Source organism: Pelodiscus sinensis, chromosome 25 (genome assembly GCF_052426305.1).
Source record: "Pelodiscus sinensis isolate ZL-2025 chromosome 25, ASM5242630v1, whole genome shotgun sequence".
Lineage (NCBI taxonomy): Eukaryota > Metazoa > Chordata > Testudines > Trionychidae > Pelodiscus > Pelodiscus sinensis.
In genome coordinates, this window is record NC_143076.1 from 18,732,307 (window position 1) to 18,754,343 (window position 22,037).

Here is a 22,037-nt window from a genome sequence, read left to right on the forward strand (position 1 = left end):
ATTTAGGGGCACAAGTCCCATTGAAATTCATTAGGACTTGTGTACTTTGCATCAATTAGGTGTTTTTATCCATCCTAAGTACATTCAGGTATGTGCACACGGATCTCCGTGGTCTGGCAACCGTGGGATGGGAATGGTCCCGAACCACGGAGTTTGCCGGACCAGGGGAAGTCAAGGCTCCCTACCCGGCTGCAGGCTCTGCTCCCGGCTAGGGCTGAGCAACCTGCACCATGTCCTGCTGCCTCCAGCCCCCCGGCCCCACTGCCTCCAGTAGAGCCTGCCTGGGCTGCATGCCCAGCTCCTGGACCCACTGACTCTAGCTCCAGCTGGGCTGGGCTCCTTGCTGCCAGCCCTGGCCAGGGCTCTGCTCTCCACCTCCAGCCCAGCCCAGGCTGTGCTTCTCATAGAATCCTAGAACACTAGGACTGGAAGGGACCTCGAGAGGTCATCGAGTCCAGTCTCCTGCCCCCATGGCAGGACCCAGCACTGTCTAGACCATCCCTGATAGACATTTATCTAACCTATTCTTAAATATCTCCACAGATGGGGATTCCACCACCTCCCTGGGCAATTTATTCCAGTGTTTAACCACCTTGACAACTTTTTCCTAATTTCCAACCTAAACCTCCATTGCTTCTCGTTCTATCCTCAGAGGCCAAGATGAACACGTTTTCTCCCTCCTCCTTGTGACACCTTTTAGATACCTGAAAATGGCTATCATGTCACCCCTCAGTCTTCTCTTTTCTAAACTAAACAAACCCAATTCTTTCAGCCTTCCTTCCTAGGTCATGTTCTCTAGACCTTTAATCATTCTTGTTGCTCTTCTCTGGACCCTCTTCACTTTCTCCACATCTGTCTTGAAATGTGGTGCCCAGAACTGGACACAATATTCCAACTGAGGCCTAACCAGCGCAGAGTAGAGCGGAAGAATGACTTCTCGTGTCTTGCTCACAACACACCCGTTCTGATCCTGGCCAGCTGGGGCCTTCTGATCCAGCAACATCCATGGTCTAGCAGGAACACGGATGGTGCCAGACAAGATTCCCGGCTTTGAGAGGTTCAAGTCTTTAGGGAATTTGACTCCTATGGTTCTGGAGATAGGTCCTATGGTTCTCTGGCCTGAAAAGGGGGAAACGTGACTGCTACCACCATGCAGATGATGTGTAAAAGGGAAGTCAAATCCCCCGGAGCCATTGATTCCCCTATGAGGGGCACGTACAATATACATACATTGCTAATGCTTAGATATATTTGCTATTTGTATAGGAGTAAGACATGACAAAGGTCAAGGCCTGTCACAGGTAATAACTTATAATAAGGAGACGAGGGGAAGTGAAACCAGTCTTCTGTTAAGTAGAGATATGGATAGATTCCACATCCTTTAAACTTGTGACCGGCTCAAGCAGGAAAGGAAAAAGGGAAGTATGGCTTGCCCATTGTTCAGCAAGTAGGCACTGTATTTAACCTCATTTGGAAAATTAACCTGACCTATAGGAATGCTAAATGTCAAAGATGAAGTAACCTATCATGTTAAGGCACCTAAACCAGGAAAGATGTGAACCCTATAAAAACCCCTGCCTATGAGATGTTGGGGGTCGGCTCTGATCTGAACATTGAGTTCCTTAGCCGTACCTTGGTTGCAACCAATAAACTTGAGTTGGACCCAGCCTGAAAGTGTGACTCTCTTCTTGGGGTAAATCAGACTAGCCTCCAAGGGGACGAAACCTTGCAATTTATGCAACACAGAGAAGGTGAATCACTTCTCTCTGGCAAGCCATTTAAAAACAAAGCCACCCAACAAACATTCCCCTTGGAAGCTGTGGGAAGGGGTAACACTGCTGTGGATTTAGGACTCTAAAAGAAAGCATCGGAGAAACATTTCTCCAAGGAAACAATCTCTTCCACAAAGCAAGGTTTCTCTTTTCAAACTTGCAGAAGGCATTGAAAGATGGCACCAATTTGAGACTACATGTTTCTTTTGGGTCCTAACCAACATATTGGGGAAAACTCATCTGCCAGAATAGTGATGACTAACCAGTCCTCTGCCCCAAGGATCCGGGTTCATTTTAGCCTCTTGAAGAATATGGGAAATGAAAGTCTGGAGCCTTCAGCAGAGCTTTAAAAAAAAGCGAAGTTGACAGCACACGTACAGAAATCATTCAGAGCTGACAAAACTTTAAAAACGATTCTCTTGTTTCAGGAGCAGCCATCGTGGCGTGGCACGTCCCAAAAAATCAGAGAGGTTCTTCAGAATACTCAAGCCGGCTTGTGTGCCAGACCCAAATCCAAGGCGCCAAGACAACACTTTCTCCTAAAGGTCCCCCAGGAAATAAAGGAGTGACGTGTAACCAGCAATATATTTTTCCATTTTGCATAAGATTGGAGGCCAGAACCAAAAAGGGGACTCACTCAAACATAGTTCATACATACCTTTCAGAGAACATATTCATAGCCAAACAGGGAAAACATTTGAGGCCATTGTGAGTGACAAGTTAATAAAAAAGGATTTTTAATTATGAAAATTGAAGGCATCTTTACACCAACTCTCCAAAATAATACAAGAAACGTACGTCAGTGATCACAGAAGGGACTTAAATACAAATTCACGCAACAGCGGCACGTTCTGCTGACTCAGCATGTCATCTAGTTGGCCTAAATGTTACAAGGGCCTGTGGTTTTTACAAACCCTGCTCCCTTGACCAAAGAACAGCATTGGCTTGGATTACGATGGCTGCCTCATGACCGCTTAGGAGTCAGAATAAGGAGAAAGAGAAACAGGTCAAAAGATGGGGGAAAAGAGAATTAAAGATGGGAGATTTAGTTCTAGGCGGCCACAGATCTTGGGAGGAATCCACAACAATTTTTTAAACTGGAATTTCACAATAAGCAAGCTAAGACTGGACTTTACTGCAACCGGCCACCATGGCCGTGAAGGTAAAGAGTGCAAAGTGAGATTAAAGAATAGTTTTGTAACATTAATTTTTTTTATTAAGAAGACATATTTTATAGTACTTCTCTGTTTGTAAAAATGATATACATGAACCAATACAAAATGTGAATGGGAACATATGGATATGTATTTTCTTACACTGTAACATCTTCCATGGACATCTTAAACAGAACTGGCCTACAGGGGAAAATAAAAAGGGCAGGTGATTAAAGAACAAGCTTATTTGCCATCAGTTACACATCCTTCATTTTTTTTTAAAAAGTGTGTTTCTTTCTACACTCTTAAAAACCCTTATGATCTAAACCTGTACAAAGTAATACTCAACAATACATTTCAACAGCGCACTGTATACCGAAGAAAAAAATACATAAACCAATATACAACTAAAATCCATAATTTCCTGGGTTTTTTGTTGTTGTTGTTTAGTTCTCTTCCAATGTGTGGGGCTGAAAAATTTTGCAATCTACCTGAGACGGAAAACACCAAACAAAACACATGAACCTGAGACATGTCAACATTGTAAGTCAAAGTTACATCGGTAACACTGCACTACTGTACACTTTCAAAACAAAGATGGGCTGGTCAAAACCAAACCAAAACAAACAAAAAAAAAACAGAATGCCAATTCTGTGATCAGTGTGTACAAAGCCCCTCCCCCCAAGAAACCTTCCACTAACACGATAAATGCTTCTTGCCCTTGGTTGTGGTTTGGCTAGGGGCTCCGTGGGTGCTGATACCTCAGAAGCACTTGACAAAGTTGATTTCCCTTTTGTCTCTCTCTGTTTCTGAGGGGAGTGGAAAAGAAAATACTGCTCAAGAATGGATTTGGTTTTTTTCCCTCTTTCACATGCCGACCCATTCCCAAAAGGCTCTCGTGTTGCAGTGCTTCTGCCAAAATGTTAAAAAAAAACCCTTAAAAAATGCTTCCTAAAAGCTTATGAAGTTGTAACAGATGCAAATTTTCCCCTTAAATAAATCAGTTTAAATTTTCTACATAATGTAACAATAATAAAAACGCATCTTTCAAATTCCAAGATTACTCAGTGAACAGCTCAGTATATACACAGAGATTTTAATGGTACCTTATCGTGGACTGCTATCTGAAGAGCCATCATAATTCTAATTCACATTGTTTTTAATTTCACCTAAAATGTTTATAATCTGTTTGCCTGGCAATTTTTAATGCAAATCCCCATAGTTACTTTATCAGAAAAGAAATGGCAACTTCACTCATCCAGTTTTTCCCAAGGCTTCAAACCGAAAACATTTTCAAGGTAACTTATTTTTAGTAGCTGTGCACCATGACTGCATTCATCCAAGGATCAGTAATTTGTTGGCAGATGGTTCTTAAGGCTGAGGAATGAGGCCAAAGCTAGTGTATGAAAGGTAAAGAGATAAAAAAATACAACATTTGAGTTTTGATTAAGTGACTGAAAAAGCCTACATGCTGTTATTTCCACCTGCTCTGACCTTTGCAGAACTGAGAAACAGGACACGCCGGCATGAAAACAATAGCGATCCTTCTGCTGTTCCTCCTGCTTTGTCAAACCAAATCTTAAGGAATGGAAGTTTCACACAGTCTCTGGCTGGATCGCTCAGCATGACAAATATCTGTAATATACAGTACATGCAGGCCAGATCCCACGGCCTTCCCTAACTAGCACAAAGAGAAGGAGGAAAAATAATACAAAATCTGCTCATTCCGAGCACTTTGCACACCATGAGGACTTTTCTTTTTCCAGAAAATTAGGCAGAAGTAAGGCCTATTGGGAAAGCTTGATGGAATTGTTTGGAACAGAAATAATCAGAGCAGAACTACCTTTCCCCCTCCACCCCTTTCTCTCCTGTGGCAACTCAAATTTGTCCACTTGCATAAAAGGAACAGCCTTCATCTGTCAGTTCTGCTTAGGACAAAAACAAGAAGGATTCCTTCATGCCCCAAACTTGTCCAGACAGCATGAGGATACCCTCTCTACTGAGCAGTCTACAAACACAGAATTGAAGACAGATTCAATCTCACAGTGACACACCTCACTTGCAGATAACCCTGTGCAGTAATGTCGCTCCGTAGCCAACGGAGTGCATTTTCTGAGTCACAGCCTATTTTCTACTCTCCACCACTAGAAAGCATTTGAAACACAGGCAGCTGCAAACAGTTTTTCATAGCTTCTTCACCCAAGCCTTTAAGACAACAGAGAAGAATGTATTATGGATACACTGAATTGCAAACTACAAAATCTAAAGTGTGCTGGTTCTCCTCTGATAAGATTGAACTTTGAACAGAAAAAAAAATAGTGGAGTTAAAATAAAGAAACACATTAAAAAGAAATCTATTCCAAGGGGTTCCAGCAGGCAATTCCAAAAGAGAACAGAAAAAAAATGAAAAGAAAAAAAAGAAACACACGCATAATCCCCCCCCCCCAATAAAATTAAAATAAAACAAGGCACAGAATTTTCTGCAAATGATTCAACTAAACTAATTCCAAGTTGGACTTGGCCAAAAATAAAACCCAAACTGAGGTGTCAAACAGCAGAGTGTACTTTACAAATAATGTTTTTTACACATCCAATCCAGGACCCTTCCAGTCTGACATCTCTTCACCCATTTGTTAACCAAAAAAAAAAAAACAAAAAAAAAAAGACACAAGCTGGTTGCAACTTCCAATATCACTGTCTCTGTCATCTAAATTGGGCCAGTAACCGTCCACGGTTGGACACCTCATTGAAACCAAGGCTGATCTAGATGAAGTACTCTTTCTTTTCTTCAGAGTTGTTCTGTCCTCCTTCTGCATTGATTATAGCTGTGTCTGCGTCGGCTGCATCATCTGCTCCTTTGGCTTCGTGAGTGAAGTATGTACCTGAAAATGAAGCAGTGAGGTTCTGTGACTCATTGACGGTGTCCTGGTAAATGGTGATACCAACTGCCACTTGCTCTTCTACACAGAAGCCATGAGAAAGGGAGAAAAAACACCCCCACCATTGGTCCTTATAAGCTGTGCGCTGGTGCGGCCACTCAGGACAGATTCAAATGACACCCAGCGGATGAGCAGAGCGCCCACAGCCAAGCTTTATGTTTCTATTGGTGGTTCACATGGACACGTGCGTTGGTGTCCCTAAAAATTATTCCACACCCAGGTAAAAAAATCCACACATGGATGGAAAAGAGAGGGAACACTGACCAGCATCAGAAGCAACAGAGAGACGTCTGAATCTAGGGATTCCATTGCGATTACTCAACCATAAACGGCAATAATCAGCAAGACAACACAATGACTTCAGACATGAAACTTGAGATTAGTCAATGCTGCGTCACGGATTTAGATGCACGTTAAGTTCAATGGGAATCATGCATCTAAATTCTGCAAAGGGGGCTTTGAAAATGACAGTCCGGGGCATTATAAAGATGACACCAAGTAAAGAACAAACATGACTGGTTCGATAGGCCATTTTAAAACAACCCAGAGTGAGTGTCTCTCTAGGACTGGGTATATGGAGAAGTACCAATAATCATGCTTTCCCCTCATCCCTTTTAAAAGAGCAGTTTTGTCATTGCAATCAGTGCATTGGGGGAAGAGGGCGGGCACACTTCAGCGGTGACACTGGTGGTGCTCAGCAATGTACACAGGAGGTCCACGGGGCACCTTCAACAAGCGAACATAATCAGCATCTCTTACTGACCAAAGGGCCTTAATGCTATTCTGAGTGCACCATGATGCCTCCCCTTCCGAATGAATAACACAATGATTTTATGTCACGCCGTATAAGAGTGTGGAGTATTATATCGCCTCCCCCATGAGGCAGAGAACGTAAAGTAAATTAGTAAATTCTTGAGCACGTCGTGACCCTCAATTAAAGATGACACATCTGTCATCGCTCCTCCTTTCTCGCCCCCAATGCGCTTCCCCACTTCTTCTCTGCCCCTATTGTCCGCTCATCCTGCTTTTAGTTTCCCCCTATCCTGTATCCCTGCCTCTTTGACCCTCTTTCCACTATCCAAGTCCCTCTGATTTTTTCTCTTCTCTCTCCTGCTGTGCAACAACACACAGTGCCTCGTATTATCCGCTGCTCAGAGGGAATGGACCGCAAAGCCAAGTCCACCCCTACTTACCTTTATGTCTCGCAAAGTATCGCCCTAAAATGATGAGCAGGCAAAGCATCGCGAAGACCACCACAGCCACGACTCCGCCGATCACCGCATGGTCCACGGCCCGGATGGACCCTTCATCTCCTGCTCGAGAATCTGTTGGGAGCAGAAGAGGCATAGCAATTTGGGGCTTATTACAGGGGGATTTGAAGGCTTGGCCGCAGTTGTAAAGGGAGAGGCATAATGCACTGAGCTATCCAGGTCAGTGGTTCCCCCCCTATTTACGCTTGCAGGCCACATGTGGATCTGTGTGCCGCTACATGGGCAGCATCCTCACCAGTATCGCCTCCCCGTATGGCCCTGAGGCTGTCCCGTGGGCAGCAGCTGATTGGGCCACAGGCTGAGAACCGCTGATCCAGATGGATCGGTTCACACAAGAGAGCCGACGGGCCCGTCCCATACGGGACAGATCTGGCTGATCGACTCACAAGGCAGCTGCAGCGTCAACGCTTGTGCACGTGCAACAAGATCGGGAAGGGGAGACGTGGAATCATCTTTTCTGAGGGTCTGCCCACACATAAATCCCCAATGTGAATGTTCCCTCCCTCTCCCCCAGATAAAGGTGGCTGATCAGGCCTGCCAATGGGAGGGAAGAGGAGGAGACAACCCCACAGGGGCCCGGCATTTCGGAGGGACCTGGAGCTCTCAGCTGCCACCGCTGCTACTTCGGCCGTGGCAATGGTGGTCTAACCAGGCTCCTTTGAACTACCAGCACCAAGGTCCTGGGGGCGCTATGGGCTCATTGCCCTTGGCCCTGCCTTGTCTGGGACTGCGGAGCCGGGCCACCCTACCATCTTGCCTCAGGCCCATGGTGGCTGTCAGCATGGCTGGGGATGATCTAACAATCGGAGGCCAAGTGCTAGTGTGGTGACATCTGGTATCAGTTGTATGGAAATATCAACAGGGCATTTATTTGTAAGAATGTAAACCTCCCCCCCACCAATTTCATCTGCATGGCCAAAAAGGGATCAGGTTCTCGGGATGACGATTGAGGATTGCGTGGTTCAATACACTTTTTTTTTGCTCAATACATTCCAGGATGCATCAAAACCAGCAGAACTTTCAATGCAAACCATAAAGCCCTCTTCAAACACAGATCGCAAGCAATAATTGTACATTGCCTCCAAGCGCTTTATTTTATTTATTTAACACCTCGCCATGCAATTAATTTTCTTTTATAAGCATCACTCCCTTAGGACGCTAGCATCCTAGAGAGGAATGACTTATTTGGCTGGGGAACAACTCTGAAATGAACCCAGAATGAGCTATGGCCATGTAAAATGAATGTATAGCAGTGTAAACAATTTTAATTTAAGAATGCAGCTACATCAACCCTTGCTGTAATTCTAATGGCAACGGAGATTTATAATGTAGTAAAAAACAATTATTCTCCCGTTGATTAATACATTAACATTTGGAATGGAAGCTAAACCATTGTCTTTTTTTTTTATTGAGTCAAGCGCGACACCTCTATTAAAATGATTTACTAGCCGTACCTTACAATTTAAGCACAGCAGCAACAGAAACGGTAAAAATCTTTTAACTTTACATGATTTGTGAAGTCATATGTGAAGGATTTACCATTTAAATCTTTCACTACAAGAAGCACATGGCCTATAAATCTGTCCCACATGCAGTTGCCCGGACACCTAAGAGAAATGCATTTCACCAGGAAGACCGAGAGTGCAAATTCAAGTCAATTTTTACGAAAGATTTATCTCCGTCTCTCTCCAAATAACGGAGCAAATCTCTGAAGCCTCCACCTCTAATAATATTTGAAGTTTATCGATCAAGTGTACAGATCCGTGACAGCTAAAGGTAATGGTGCTCTTTTGAGCCGAAACCTGATACAATGTTTTCAGCAGCAGCTCAGGATTTACACTTTCTATCAATATTTCCAATTTTGTTTTAAGATTAAGTACTGCAGGATGTAAGTAAATAACTCATGACTAGGAGCTCCATAAAATGCATTTTAATTAAAACATTTAAATTAAAAAGGGGGGAAAGAAACTTTAAAAAGTAATGGAACAAAACCAGTAGCATTGGCATAGACAATGGAAAGTCTAGGTTTAATTAGGTCAATGTAGCTGTACACTAAAGGACAAAACGAAGTGCAGCCAATTAGGCAGAACCATGTTAAATAAAATCCCCTCCAGCAATATATCTAATAAGTTCAACTAAGTGTGGCAAAAATATACTCCTGTTGGCCAAAAGCTTTCACTGCTGGGGTAGCTCTGGCATGATATACTTACAAATCATTTAACTCTGATTAGAATGCACTAGAGAAGTTTAAAGCTGAAATATGGGTAAACACTTGCGGCCTAAAAATGGCAGGTATGTCCCATATAGGTTATTCCTTACAACTTCATGATTAGAAAAATGAAATGCAAAATGATTGTTAACATAATGCAAAATGTACCCACAGGACAAAACCTAACGGGAAAGCAACCAGTGAAATATTTTCCACGAGATAACTAAAGTTGGTTGAGCCACTTAGTGGCCATTGAAGGTAGGTTTCACTGTGTGTATTTCAGCGTGACTAATTCTTTTGATTTGTTCTATGTGTGCTCTTCCCAGCAGAAGCACAACAGATCCGACTGATGTCTTCCAAGTCCCACTCTGACCAAACAGTAAATAATACCCCTCACTAATTCGCCCATCAGTTTATTGCTGTTTTATCAGGTAACTCTACAGATTGGTAACATCTGAAGTTATGATGCCCTAGTGCTGCACACACCCCCTGCAGGAGAGATGGACCTCCCCCAAATTCAGAATAATAATTCATTCCTGACAGTGGGAACGGTTAGGGTGAATTATGCACATCACAGCATATCTGTATAACCTACGACACAGCCTAAGGATTGGAGCCAGAATGTATTTTGCTCAGACCAGTACAGATGGAGAAAGAGACACAAATGCAAGGCCAGAGCTTCAGAGGGTATACGTCAGCACAGTAAAAATTACAGTGGAGCTACGTTGGTTTTCATGAGCCCATAAAATATGAATGGAAGTGGTGTGCCAAAACCACTGGCTTGATGGCTCCATGATCGGTTCAATCCGTAATGAAGTCAAGAGCAGTCAGTCTTTACTCCTGTCCCGCCTTCTCCGGGAAGTGACTTTCAAATACAGCTTGACACACATTCTTGGCCAGCGCAGTTTATTAAATACGATTTCTTCCACTGAGACAGGCATTATTTTCCTTCATTATTTGTATGGAAAACCATGGGTTTTTTCGCAAGGACATGCTCCAAGTTTATTTTATAAAGTGCATGGCTAAATACACTAAGTTTATCTTCTAATTAAAAATTAAATACAGCCCACTGAGGATGTCTGGTGCTTGCAAACCAGCGAGAGAGAAATCGGAGAGTACATCAACAGTGCGCTTTTGCTTTAGAAGAAAATGGCTTCATATTTCTAGTAGATAGTTCAATTAAAGGAACTTCTCTCCTAGTCTGGCTGCTAACACACGGGATGTTTATTCCCCAGACGTGTTGTACATATCTCTCAATTAAAACAGTCTTACCCAACCAGATGTATTTATGCACCTGCCCTCACGTCTCCTAATCTGACAATCTTCAGCTGAGGAAAAGTAAGTCACCTCCGCATGGACTCTGCGCATGCCTCTCACTCCGGACTGAACTGCAGAATCTTCCTCTTCCATCTGTACCAAGTCTCCTCCAAAGCTCTGCGCATAGGGTATGTCTAGACTACATGGCTCTGTCACCACAGCCATGTAGATTAGTTTACTAGAACATACTCAAATGAAGCGGCGATTTAAATAATCGCCCCTTCATTTAAATTAAAATAGCTGCCGCGCTGAGCCGATCAGCTGTTTGTCAGCTCAGCGCGCTAGTCTGGACGCTCCGCGGTCAACATCAAAGGCATTTGTCGACCATCCCGGTATGCCTCGTGGGATGAGATTTACCTGAGCGGTCGACAAATGCCTTCGATGTTGACCGCGGAGTGTCCAGACTACAGCGCTGTGCCGCCAAACAGCTGATCGGCACAGTGCGGCAGCCATTTTAATTTAAATGAAGCAGCGATTATTTAAATCACTGCTTTATTTGGGTATGTCTAGTAAACTAATCTACATGGCTCTGGCGACAGAGCCATGTAGTCTAGACATACCCATACATGCTAATCCTGTCTGGCAGAACTTTTATTCACGCCCTGGGCCTTTAGTGGTGGCTACCAGTTATATCAAGTTGTGCAGTTTCACATAGCGCACAGGTGGGGACTCAGCTGACTCCCTGATAATGTTGCATATGTGACCCAAGATGAAGTTTTAAACTTTGCCTCCAAAGAGGAAAGGCTTTGGGCCATCACGCTCCATCCTTTCAAATGTGTAGAATGTTTTAGCAGCCTGAAACCAGCTTCCTAGAGCAAAATAAAACCACCACAGCATCTGCTTTTTGCCTTCTGTCGCGGGGCAGTTTGGCTACTTTCTGTCTCGACTGGGCGAGAGAAACCAGGAGATATTCAATGTTAATTGTTTGTTTTAAATGGAAAAACAGATGCAGCCCAGCTGCCAGTGAGCATGCATGAATTCTTACACCTTGAAGATTATGCCTGCCAGGCAAGATCGCTGATGTACAGAGGCATCATCAAGTAAAGGCTTCATTCAAAAACCATCCTTAGCCCCCCCACACAAGTGGGTCAATGTCTTACCGAGAGGAGGGGAAATGACTAGTCATGGACAAAATTTAGACTTTCTTGCCTACACACAGAAGGATCAATCCTAAACATAAGAACAGTCAGACTGGGTCAGACCAAAGATTCATCCAGCCCAGTATCCTGTCTGCCCACAGTGGCCTGGCCAATACCAGATGCTCCAGAGGGAGGGAACACAACAGGGAATCCTCATGTGATCCCTCCACTGTCATCTACCTCCAGACAAACAGAGGCTAGGGACACCATTCCTACCCATCCTGGCTAACAGCCATTGATGGACCTAACCTCCATGAATCTATCTAGCTCTTTCTGAACCCTGTTAAAGTCCTAGCCTTCACCACATTCTCTTCGAAGGTGTTCTAGAGGTCGACTGTGCGCAGAATAAAGAAAAACTTCCTTTTGTTTGCTTTAAACCTGCTGCCTATTAATTTCATTTGGTGACCCCTAGATCTTATATTGTGGGAATAAGTAAATAACTTTTCTTTATTCACTTTTCCTACATCAGTCATGATTTTATAGATCTCTGTCATATCCCCCCTTAGGGTATGTCTACACTTGCACCCTCTTTCGATAGAGGGATGCAAATGAAGACATTCGAAATTGCAAATGAAGCTGAGATTTAAATATCCCACACTTCTTTTGCATATTCGCGTTATGGCGCTATTTCGAAATGGCGCTGTTAAGATGTGGTTATTTTGAGAGAATACCCTTCTCTCAAAATAACTGGTAAACCTCATTGTATGAGGAATAAGGGTTATTTCATAAGGGTTATGTCTTAACAGCGTCTGTTTTTTTGAAATAGAGCCCTAACGCGAATATGAAAATAAAGCACGGGATATTTAAATCTTGGCTTCATTTGCAATTTTGAATGTCTTCATTTGCATCCCTCTCTCGAAAGAGGGTACAAGGGTAGACATACCCTTCGTCTCCTCTTTTTTAAGCTGAAAAGTCCAAGTCTTTTTAATCTCTCTTCAGATGGCACCTATTCCAAACACCTCCTCATTTTTTTTGCCCTTTTCTGAACTTTTTCCAATGCCAATGTATCTTTTTGAGATGAGGCGACCTTATCTGTATGTAGTATTCCAGATGTGGGAATTCCTGCTTTTATTTCCAATGCCTCAATGTTTTGTATGGGATCTTTAAGAGGAGGAACCTACTGTACAATGGCAGGGGCAGATTGTGTTTGCATACTTATATGGCTCCCAACATCATAATACACCAGAGCATCAGAGGTCACCTTCTCTTCTTCCCTCCTGTCACTAATTTCACCTCTTTGTGTTTTTCCCCTTCCCTCACGTCTCTGTGTTCATACCCTAGTCACCCCTCTCCACTTTCAGCACTGACAGACAACTGTCACCCTAGACACACCATTACTCTCGGGACATTGAACACTAAGAGAGTGTCTGAATTTGAGTACACAAAGTGTGAATGAGGCTTTTCGGAGGGGGATGCGGAGGGGCAGGTGAATGGTATCTGACTCAACCGATCCTGAAACAACCCCCCCTATGTTTAGGGACGCCAGGAAAGAAAATCATTTTCCTTTTATTTCAATGTGCCTCAGGGCAGCATCATGTCAAGTTTTTCCTATTAAATCACCCAAATGAAAAATCAGCAAACAAAAGTTTCCACCTGAGGTGGGAATTCATCTTCTTTTCTACTTGGTGCTTCATATATAGGGAGTAAGGACCCCATCCTTAATACCAACAGTAGCTCAAACACTTAAGGCCACAAAGTCTTAGAGGGATAGCTGTGTTACTCTGTAACTTTAAAAATGAGTAGTAGAGACTAACAAAAATATATAGAATCATGAGTAAAACCCACTTCATCAGATGAACTGGAGTGGAAAGAACAGAAACCAATACCTATATCTACCTATCAATAAAACATCAAAAAAAAAAGTACCTGTCAATTGTACAACCCATGTTAATGAGGCTAATTAAGTTGACTGGTATTGTCTCAGTCATAGCTTTTGATGTGCAAATGCGGATGTTAAAGGCAGGAGAAACTGGCTACTACTGTCAATGTGTAACCTCCACGTACGGGCTGCAGTAGCCGATCTACAGGCTTTGTCTACACTTAAAAGTTTAAAGTGCAGCCGGAGCAGTGCTTTACATTGAAAATGTGGCCACTGCACAAGTGCTGGGAGAGAGCTTTCCTAATGTTCTGTGTAAACTAGGGATGTTAAAATGCATTGAATTGACTAGTCGATGGAATTTCCATTGACTAGTCGATTAGTCAATAAGCGGGGAAAACTGCGGCAGGCTCTTAATACGGCTGAAGCACGGGGGTGAGGGAACTGCTGGCTCTTAACATATTTAAACACCAGAGGCGCGGAGCCTAGCATTGGGCATAAGCCAGGAATCACCTGATTCCCAGCTTGCACCCCGTCCCTCGCTACGCCTCTGCCTCTCCTGCACCTGATGGAGATGGAGCTGGAGGGAACCGGCTGTTAAGCTGGCTTCCCCAGCGCTGGCTCCTGCTCTCCCCGCCCTTGCTGCCTCTAACAGAGGCAGCAGTGGGGGAGAGGGAGAAGTGACTAGTCAAGTATCCGATAAGCTTCTGCTTAGCGGATAGTCGACTGGTCGCTTCCATCCCTAGTTTAAACCACTCCCACAAGGGAAGTAGCCAACAGTGCTGGGAACGCAGCTACCAGCGTTCTGTAGTCTAGTTATCGCGTCGTAACCTGCTGTGCTCGGGGCAGGGGGCAGGGTGTTTTTTCACACCCCTGAGCCAGAAAGTTACAGCGCAGTAAAGCGCCAGTGTAGACTGAGCCACAACATATGTATCCAATCAACACACACATGTGTGCTGTTCCAGTTGGTAAAGCATTTTCCTGGATTGCGGGACCACGCATGTTAAGTTTACAGCTTAGTGACTAGCTCTGAAAAGTCAGGGATTTTTTTTTTTTTTTTTTTACAATGACATGCCTCTCTAGAGCAGGAGGGAAGAGAAGCATTTCGCTAACACAAGGTATAGTCAATGATTAATGCCAATTCTTTGTTGGAAAGAAAGGGACGTGGGTGTGTGCAGAAATAGCAGCTTTCCCGAATTGGTGGAAGGAACAAAGATTTGACCTTTAAAAAAAAATAAAGATGCTGCCCCCATTTAGAAAACACACTGTAGCTTCCTATCTATGATAAAAACAAGTCACAGCTTTATCACTGATGGGAGAACTGGCTAGATGGCAGGAACTGACAAAACGTCACCTTATTTGCTAATCCTAATATGTTATTCTTCCTTAAGATTTGCTTTTCTCAGCACCAATTCAATTACAGATGCTACAAATCCTTCTGACATTTAATTCCCTCTTGTCAGAGAGTAGTAAATGCATACATGCTCGGCTTTCCCATTAAGATGTTAATATACATTGGAGCACGCTGGTCTGTATAGTGAATGGCCTTCTTTTGAAGGGTGCGGTGGGTCGAGAGGAGGAAACGCAGGAATGTAAGAAGCAGGTGAACACAGAGGCTATGTCTAGACTGCAGGCTTTTTTGCACAAGAAGCTTTTGTCGGAAGAGTTCTTCCGCAAAAACTTCTTGCACAAGAGAGCATCCACAGTGCAAAAGTGCATCAAAAAAGCGATGGTCTTTTGCGCAAGAGAGCGTCCAGACTGTGTGGATGCTCTCTCGAAAGTAAGCACTGATTGGTATAGACAGAGTGGCCACCAGGGCACCTGTGCTTTTTCCTCTTTCCTCCTTTTGCGCAAAACCTCTCCTCCTCCCTGTCCACACACGCCTTTTGGTAAAAGAGCTCTTTCGCCAAAAGGCTTCTTCCTCACAGAATGAGGAACACCAACGCTGGGGAAAAAAAAAAACCCTCTGTTCTTTCAATTCTGTTGCGAAAAACACGCTTGAGGTGTGGACACTGCGAGTTTTTGCGGAAAAATGGCTGTTTTTCCGCAAAAACTCTGTAGCGTAGACATAGCCAGAGTGCTGTGTGTTACTCTATTCAGCAACTATTTTGCACCATAACAAAAGGAAAAAAAATCAAACTTTCAAGTCCGATGCTTTCTGATATGTCAAAGTACCTTAAAAGTGCCATGATTTCTGCCACCACCCCTGCAAGGCCTGCAGTAATCACTGAATATTGGCCAAAACAATTTTTAAACCTTGTTGTGCTGCCTCCATCGAGGGAATGGAGCAGACGACTCTGAACTGGGGGCTGTCGCAGCAGCAAACTTCTCAACCAGAGGGGTCTGCCTGATCTGAATGAACAGCCGGGGCATTCTGCTCCCATTTACACGTACAGGGAATCGGAGTCTTCAGTGGCCATGAAAGTTAATTTAATGTGTTTTAACTGGCCAAGCCAACTGTTACATTATTCACTAATAGTAGTGCTTTGAGAGTGTATTCAACCTGAGATTTCCTTGAAACGAGCACATTTGGTAAACACCTCAGAAAAAAAGTAAAGACACTTTTGATTAGTATCTATTTAACCCCACAACTAAGATAGATTCATTTCCAGAGTCCAGGGGAGGGTAGATTAACTAATACAGTTAATAGTGAACCTGTGGCAGTGTGAAATCTGTAGAACAGGGGTGGGGGACCTTTTTTGGCTCGGGGGCCGCTGACACACAGGAAAATCACGGGGGGACTGCACACAAGTGAGAAAAACAAAATATCCTCATATTTCTCTTGCACCACAGAACCGGGGGTGGGCGGGGGGGTGGGCAGGTTAGTAGATTTTGTATGTTCCAGCCTCGTGGTGGGGTGGCATGGGGCAGGAGTGCCAGAGAGGGCTCCCTGATGCTGGGGGGCAGAAACCCTGAGTGTTGGGGCCTGGATCCAGGCAAGTTGAGGGCCACATCTGGCCCCTGGGCTTGTGTTTCCCCACCCTTGCTGTAGAATTTTAGTTCACTCAGATCTTTTCCAGTTAATGAATGACTGGTTCTGTTTGATTCTCTTTTTATTGGACCATTTTTAGATGAAACATTTAATATTTTCCCAGATTCTTTTGAGCTGGTTTTCACTCTCTTTGCAAGAGATGGGAACTCAAGCCCCACAGCCTGAGAAAGACAGAAGAAGATATACCAGTGGACTCATTACTTACCAGAGTTTTAAAAATCCAAGTCATACCAGATTTAGAAAATTACCAAAGCATGACGCTTGTAAATCTACTGAAGACCTTGGACTGAAACAGAATGTTTTATTATTTTAAATTCTACAAAAGAATGGAAAGCCCTAGATAATTCATTAATTAAACTCCATCCAGTCCAAGTCCTGGATGGAGTTTAGACCTGGTAATTAAAACTTAGCAGCTTTATAACAGCCCTTCCCCCTAGCACAACACAGCTCTCCCCGAGAATGAGTAAAGTTCTTCTCAGTAGCTTTTGGGGTAACTAAAGAGTTGGTAAATTCTTTTATCACACTCTTAATCTTCACAGTGCGCAGAAACTTTAGGCTCTGAACTTGATGTCCAGTACCACGAGCCCCAAGGAATGTTTTTAACTATGCACCTTGGTAGTGGTTCTTCCATGCGTTCCACTATGTGGCTCATTAAGGCTCTGTTTCTACTGCCTGGGGCATAGTATAAATAAAGCACTTAAAGAGATATAGTTCATCCCACCTCTGGCTCAGGGAACATTGTGTTTTACTCCAATGATTTATTGTAGCTGCGACGCCGATTTTTTCTGGTTTATGTTGAGCTATGTAGACCAAGGTCTTAAAACATTTTCAGGGGGAGAGGGAGCAGGAAGTGGGGGAGAAGTGACAGCTGTGAAGTTTCTTCTGTGCACATTTGTACTGTAAAAGCAGAAGATTGATAGATCTCTTTGTGCGTGTGCACCATGGCCGTTAATTTCGGCAATTGAGATTTACCGCTGCACTCCCGCAAAAATTTCTTAGCAGCACTTCCATTTCTAGGGGGAAATTAATTTTTAAGCTACGACATGGGACAATTTCTTTTTAAGTCTCTTTGTAGTTACCATACTACACTCATGTTTTTTCAGTACACTGATTGTGACAGGGAAAGGAAAACGAGTGATTTAAAAAAAAAACCCAAAACCCTAAACCCAGTGAACATCTGACTATTACAAAGTAAAGTTAAGTACCTAAGTGACTTAGGAGACAAAGTTCCCTTTTCAAGAGCAACGTGGAAGCCTATGGCCCATTGATTTTCTATGAGATTTAAGCTCCTTGCCTAAACTACATTTGTTAATGGAACTTCAGCCGCTAAATCACTAAGGTGCTTTGGAAGATGATACTGTCTAAAAGGTGTAGCTTTCAAGTTAAAAAAGCCAATCCATTTCTGCTAATAATAAGAAGGCTAAAAATACCAGTGACCAAACTGCATATGCTGTTCACAGAAGTTCATTAGTTGGCCAACCGGCATTGTGGTTTTATCAAGCTACCTATGAAAATGGCGGTAGCTGAAGCAGAAATCAGATTTGGGTTTTTTTTTTTTGTGCCCGTCATTATTTTGGAGAAGTGCATCATGTTTGGCCATAATAGGGAAGCATTGGAATTGCTACAGAGATGCAGTAGCAATGGATGATATTATTATTCATGACAAGAATGTAGCATTAAGTGTGCTACACCTACTCTAATTTATTGATGGACTGTTTAAGACCGGTGTTAACCTGTTTGTCTTGTATTATAATTGAATTTGGTCTCTAACTTAAACTACAGAAATTCAAGGAGTTCATCCTTCTTCAATCAATAAGCTTCTCTGCAGTGACCCATTTCAAGATAGCTTCATAAAAAATAATGTATCTTGTTCTAATAAATTTAATCACTATGACAGCTGCTCAATTTTTATTGGTTGTTTCTTCAGACATCTCTCTGCCAGAGAATGAAGCCACGCTTACAATCAATAGTAATTGATTAATCAGCATCCCCCTTGAACAAAGATGCTAATCAGGTTTTGATTAGCTAATCAAACCAGAGGCAGAGGCTACATGGCTGTTCCTTGATTGTTCAGTGTTTTACAAGTTGTGTATCAACACTGTGGAGAAAAATAAGACCATAATGGATTGGTGAGAAATGAAAATGCAATGTACTGGATTAATTTAACTGGATTATTACAATAAGCAAAAAAAAAAAAATTGTTTGCACTTGTGACATGGGATTGACAAGACTACAGATATGATATCCCTGGCACTGTAGGGTACCAAAGAGAGGTTGAAGGAGAGGTGAGAGGAATTCAATGAGTGTTCCTGTGAGCATACAAAAAATTCCATCACAGCAATAAGCTCTTGTTATGTTGCAGAGCAAATGTTTGAGGAGTCATATGGACCTGAGTCCACAAAAGTCTCACAGACCACTGGAAGCTAACTATGTGGATGCAAGATGGATTATGTAGCTGTACAGTTGGGAGAGTCCCATGGGACTTGTTTGGCAGGACATGACTGTCTGAAATAAATGGCACGCTGAACAAAACCTGTTGCTGGGCTAGCACATTTAATTATGCCATAGCTCATTAATCATGCTGTCTGGAGGGGCTGCCTGTTCAACTCTGGGATGCAATTCAAGGTGCTGCTATTCATTTTGGAAGCTCAACATGCTTGGATATTGGCTAGCCACCAAAATGCTCATCTTCCAACGTTAGTGTAAAGGAGATACAATCACAGCCCTTCGAACTAGAAATTTGGAGACTCGGCAGTTACAGTGTGTGGCTTTCAACTGTGAAACTTTCACCTACTGTCCACCAGAGAGCCTGGGTTTGCTGACTGACCTTCTGGGAATGACAGACGGCCCATCTGTCCACATCGCAATCAAACTCCCACATTATGCCTGTGTCAGCTGACTCAGGCTTGCTGGGGCTTGGGTTGCAGGACTACAAAATTGCAGTGTTGAGGTTTGGGCTTGAGCTTCTGCTCTCGCAGTGTCCCAGAAACCTGAGTCAGAATATCTATACTGCAATTTCACGCCCCTCCAGCCCAAATCAGCTGGCCCAAGCCAGCCCCGGGTGTTCCACTGCAGCGTAGCCATATCCTCAAAGTTTCGAGCAAGGGGTTAGCATATTCTGGATTGTAGCTAAGGAAAAGGATGAGCTATTCTACCATGAAGGGATGTCGATGACTGAAGACGGTGGCATTCATCTCTGCGCACATGCACAATGGATAAAACAGCCCAAGTTCTCAAAACACATGGTGCCTTTTATATCTGTAAAAATGTACCCAATGGACATGTGCTCCTGCAAACAGGATACTTTCTCACCTGCTTGGTATGGGCAGCAGATGTGTTCACGATGGCTTTTATGACGACTTCTGAAAATTTTGCCCTACTTTTTTAAGCTTCAGACAGAAAAAAACACACCTACCAGCAGAAAATATGCCACCCTATCAGTGCCTCTCTAGACAGAATGAGTTACTGGCTGCATCAGAAGCATAATAGCAAAATTAAACCAAATTGTTACCTCGTCCCTGGGCCAGTAAGCTCTCCGCATTCCTTAACAGCCTGCTGCACTCGGTTTGAGAGTTTGTGTTGTAGTCAGGAATCTGAGACACACACAGCTCAACTTAAAGCAGCCACACAGTGATGGAAGAGATTCATTTCAGCCATTTGACTAGGGAATTCCTCTACGTTGTTCATTTCATCTGTGAAAGGCATTTCTTTTGCTTCTAGCTAACTAGCAAAATCAAAAGAATCATTCCCACTCCATACAGTGGTACATCATAAACACCTGGTACATCTTACTTATCAGGGCTGATTCAGGCCTGCGGATTCATTATCGGCACTGCCGGGGTTTACAAGTGTTGTACAGCTTGTGGGATGTCTTATTCTGGTGAAATGCACACTAGTTAAACAATTACTAACTTCTTGGGCAATGTACACTCTAGTGGCACGCGCACACACACACAGGGGCAGATAAGTTTACTAGGAATGAAGCAAAGCATTCTATGAATAAAAGGTAAAAAAAAAAAGTCCGATTTTATACTACAAAATGAAGCAGCATCAAATCAAGAAGATGCTTCTGGATAGCGCTGTTCCCAGGTACCTGTGGTCTCTGGAGCTGGGCCCTCAATGATTGCCATGCTTCCCACAATGGAAGCAGGACTTCATGACTATATCTACACTGGCGGGTTATTGCGCAAGAACGGTCGTTCTTCCACAGAGCGTCCACACTGCCCACCTGCTCTTGCGCAAGAAGATTTACAGTAAAGCGTGGTAGGAGAGGGCTTCTTGCGCAAGAGTCATGCTCTTTTCTAACAGATGTAAGCCCTCTTGCACAAGAGCTCTTACGCAAGAGGGCAGTGTGGACGTGCGGCAGGGGTTTCTTGCGCAAGAAAGCCCTATGGCTAAAATGGCCATCAGAGCTTTCTTGCGCAAGAGAACGTCCGCACTGCCATGGATGCTTGTGCGCAAAAGCACATCTCACACATGGCAAAGTGGATGTGTTCTTGCGCAAGAAGCCGCCAGTGTAGACATAGCCCATGTGGCCTTACGTCTCCATAATTTTGTATATCATGCAAGAGTCCCGTTTTGATGCCTGAGGGGGAACCCACTGCTGGCTTGGCGATTTGAAAATCTGACACGGTGACACACAGTTCACACGCGATGTGGCACTCAGGGCAGCCTCATGGGGCTGCACAAATAAAAATGCTTCAGTAAAATGAACAATTTAAAGTGAAGCAACAAAAACAGATACTAAATTATGAGTATTTAGAGTCCTTGGGGGAGCGGGGAGGTTCCATGTCTGACTGCATATCAGTGAGATCAAGTGATTTAACATACATAGTTGGTGTCTGTTTCAACTACATCCGCCACCCTCAATCACCCGCTGAAGAGATGTTTGTTTCTTAATTTGCAATAGTAATGCCTCCATTTGGGAACCGGCAATAAAACCTACTTGTGCAAGTTGCTCAGTCTGCTGTGAAAAGAGGGTTCAAAGCATCTAATTAATTTACATTATAGTGCGTGAGAGAAGGATTGGCCCTTTCTGTCCCCATTTAAAATAATCATGTCAGGACAATTTCCCAGCACTACATGAAGGAGCAGGCCGGCTAGATTTAGTGCAAGCTGCATTTTTCTAGACGCTCACACAATCCAGCATCCGGAATGGTTTAACAAATGTAACAAAATTTCAACTGAACCATTCTCTAATGAGGATTAAAACATTATTTCAAGCCACTGAACTTACAGTAGCAGTTAGACAACCTGAAATATGAAACACATTGTACGGCATAAATTTCCCTGCCCCCATTCTGAAATATGTTGATACATAAATGCATGCCAGTTAAAAAAAGAGAGAAGCAGAAAACAAGTATATATATCTAAACGACAGGGTTCTATATGTGATTAACTGCTACACGACAGCAACTGTGCAATGCAA

General features: G+C 43.4%; 1 protein-coding gene across 3 annotated transcripts in view; it reads right to left on the bottom strand.

Moving 5' to 3' along the window:
- Positions 1-1,365: 1,365 nt before the first annotated feature.
- Positions 1,366-22,037, bottom strand: part of CADM1 (cell adhesion molecule 1) — a 344,772-nt gene continuing 324,100 nt past the window's right edge. For all 3 annotated transcript variants that reach the window (XM_075909411.2, XM_075909410.2, XM_075909409.2), the window contains 2 exons: positions 7,059-7,190; positions 1,366-5,808 (listed from right to left, as the gene is read on the bottom strand). In XM_075909411.2, coding sequence (XP_075765526.1) covers positions 5,690-5,808; positions 7,059-7,190 — 251 coding nt within the window. In that variant the 3' untranslated portion in view covers positions 1,366-5,689. The remainder of the gene's footprint in view (positions 5,809-7,058; positions 7,191-22,037) is intronic.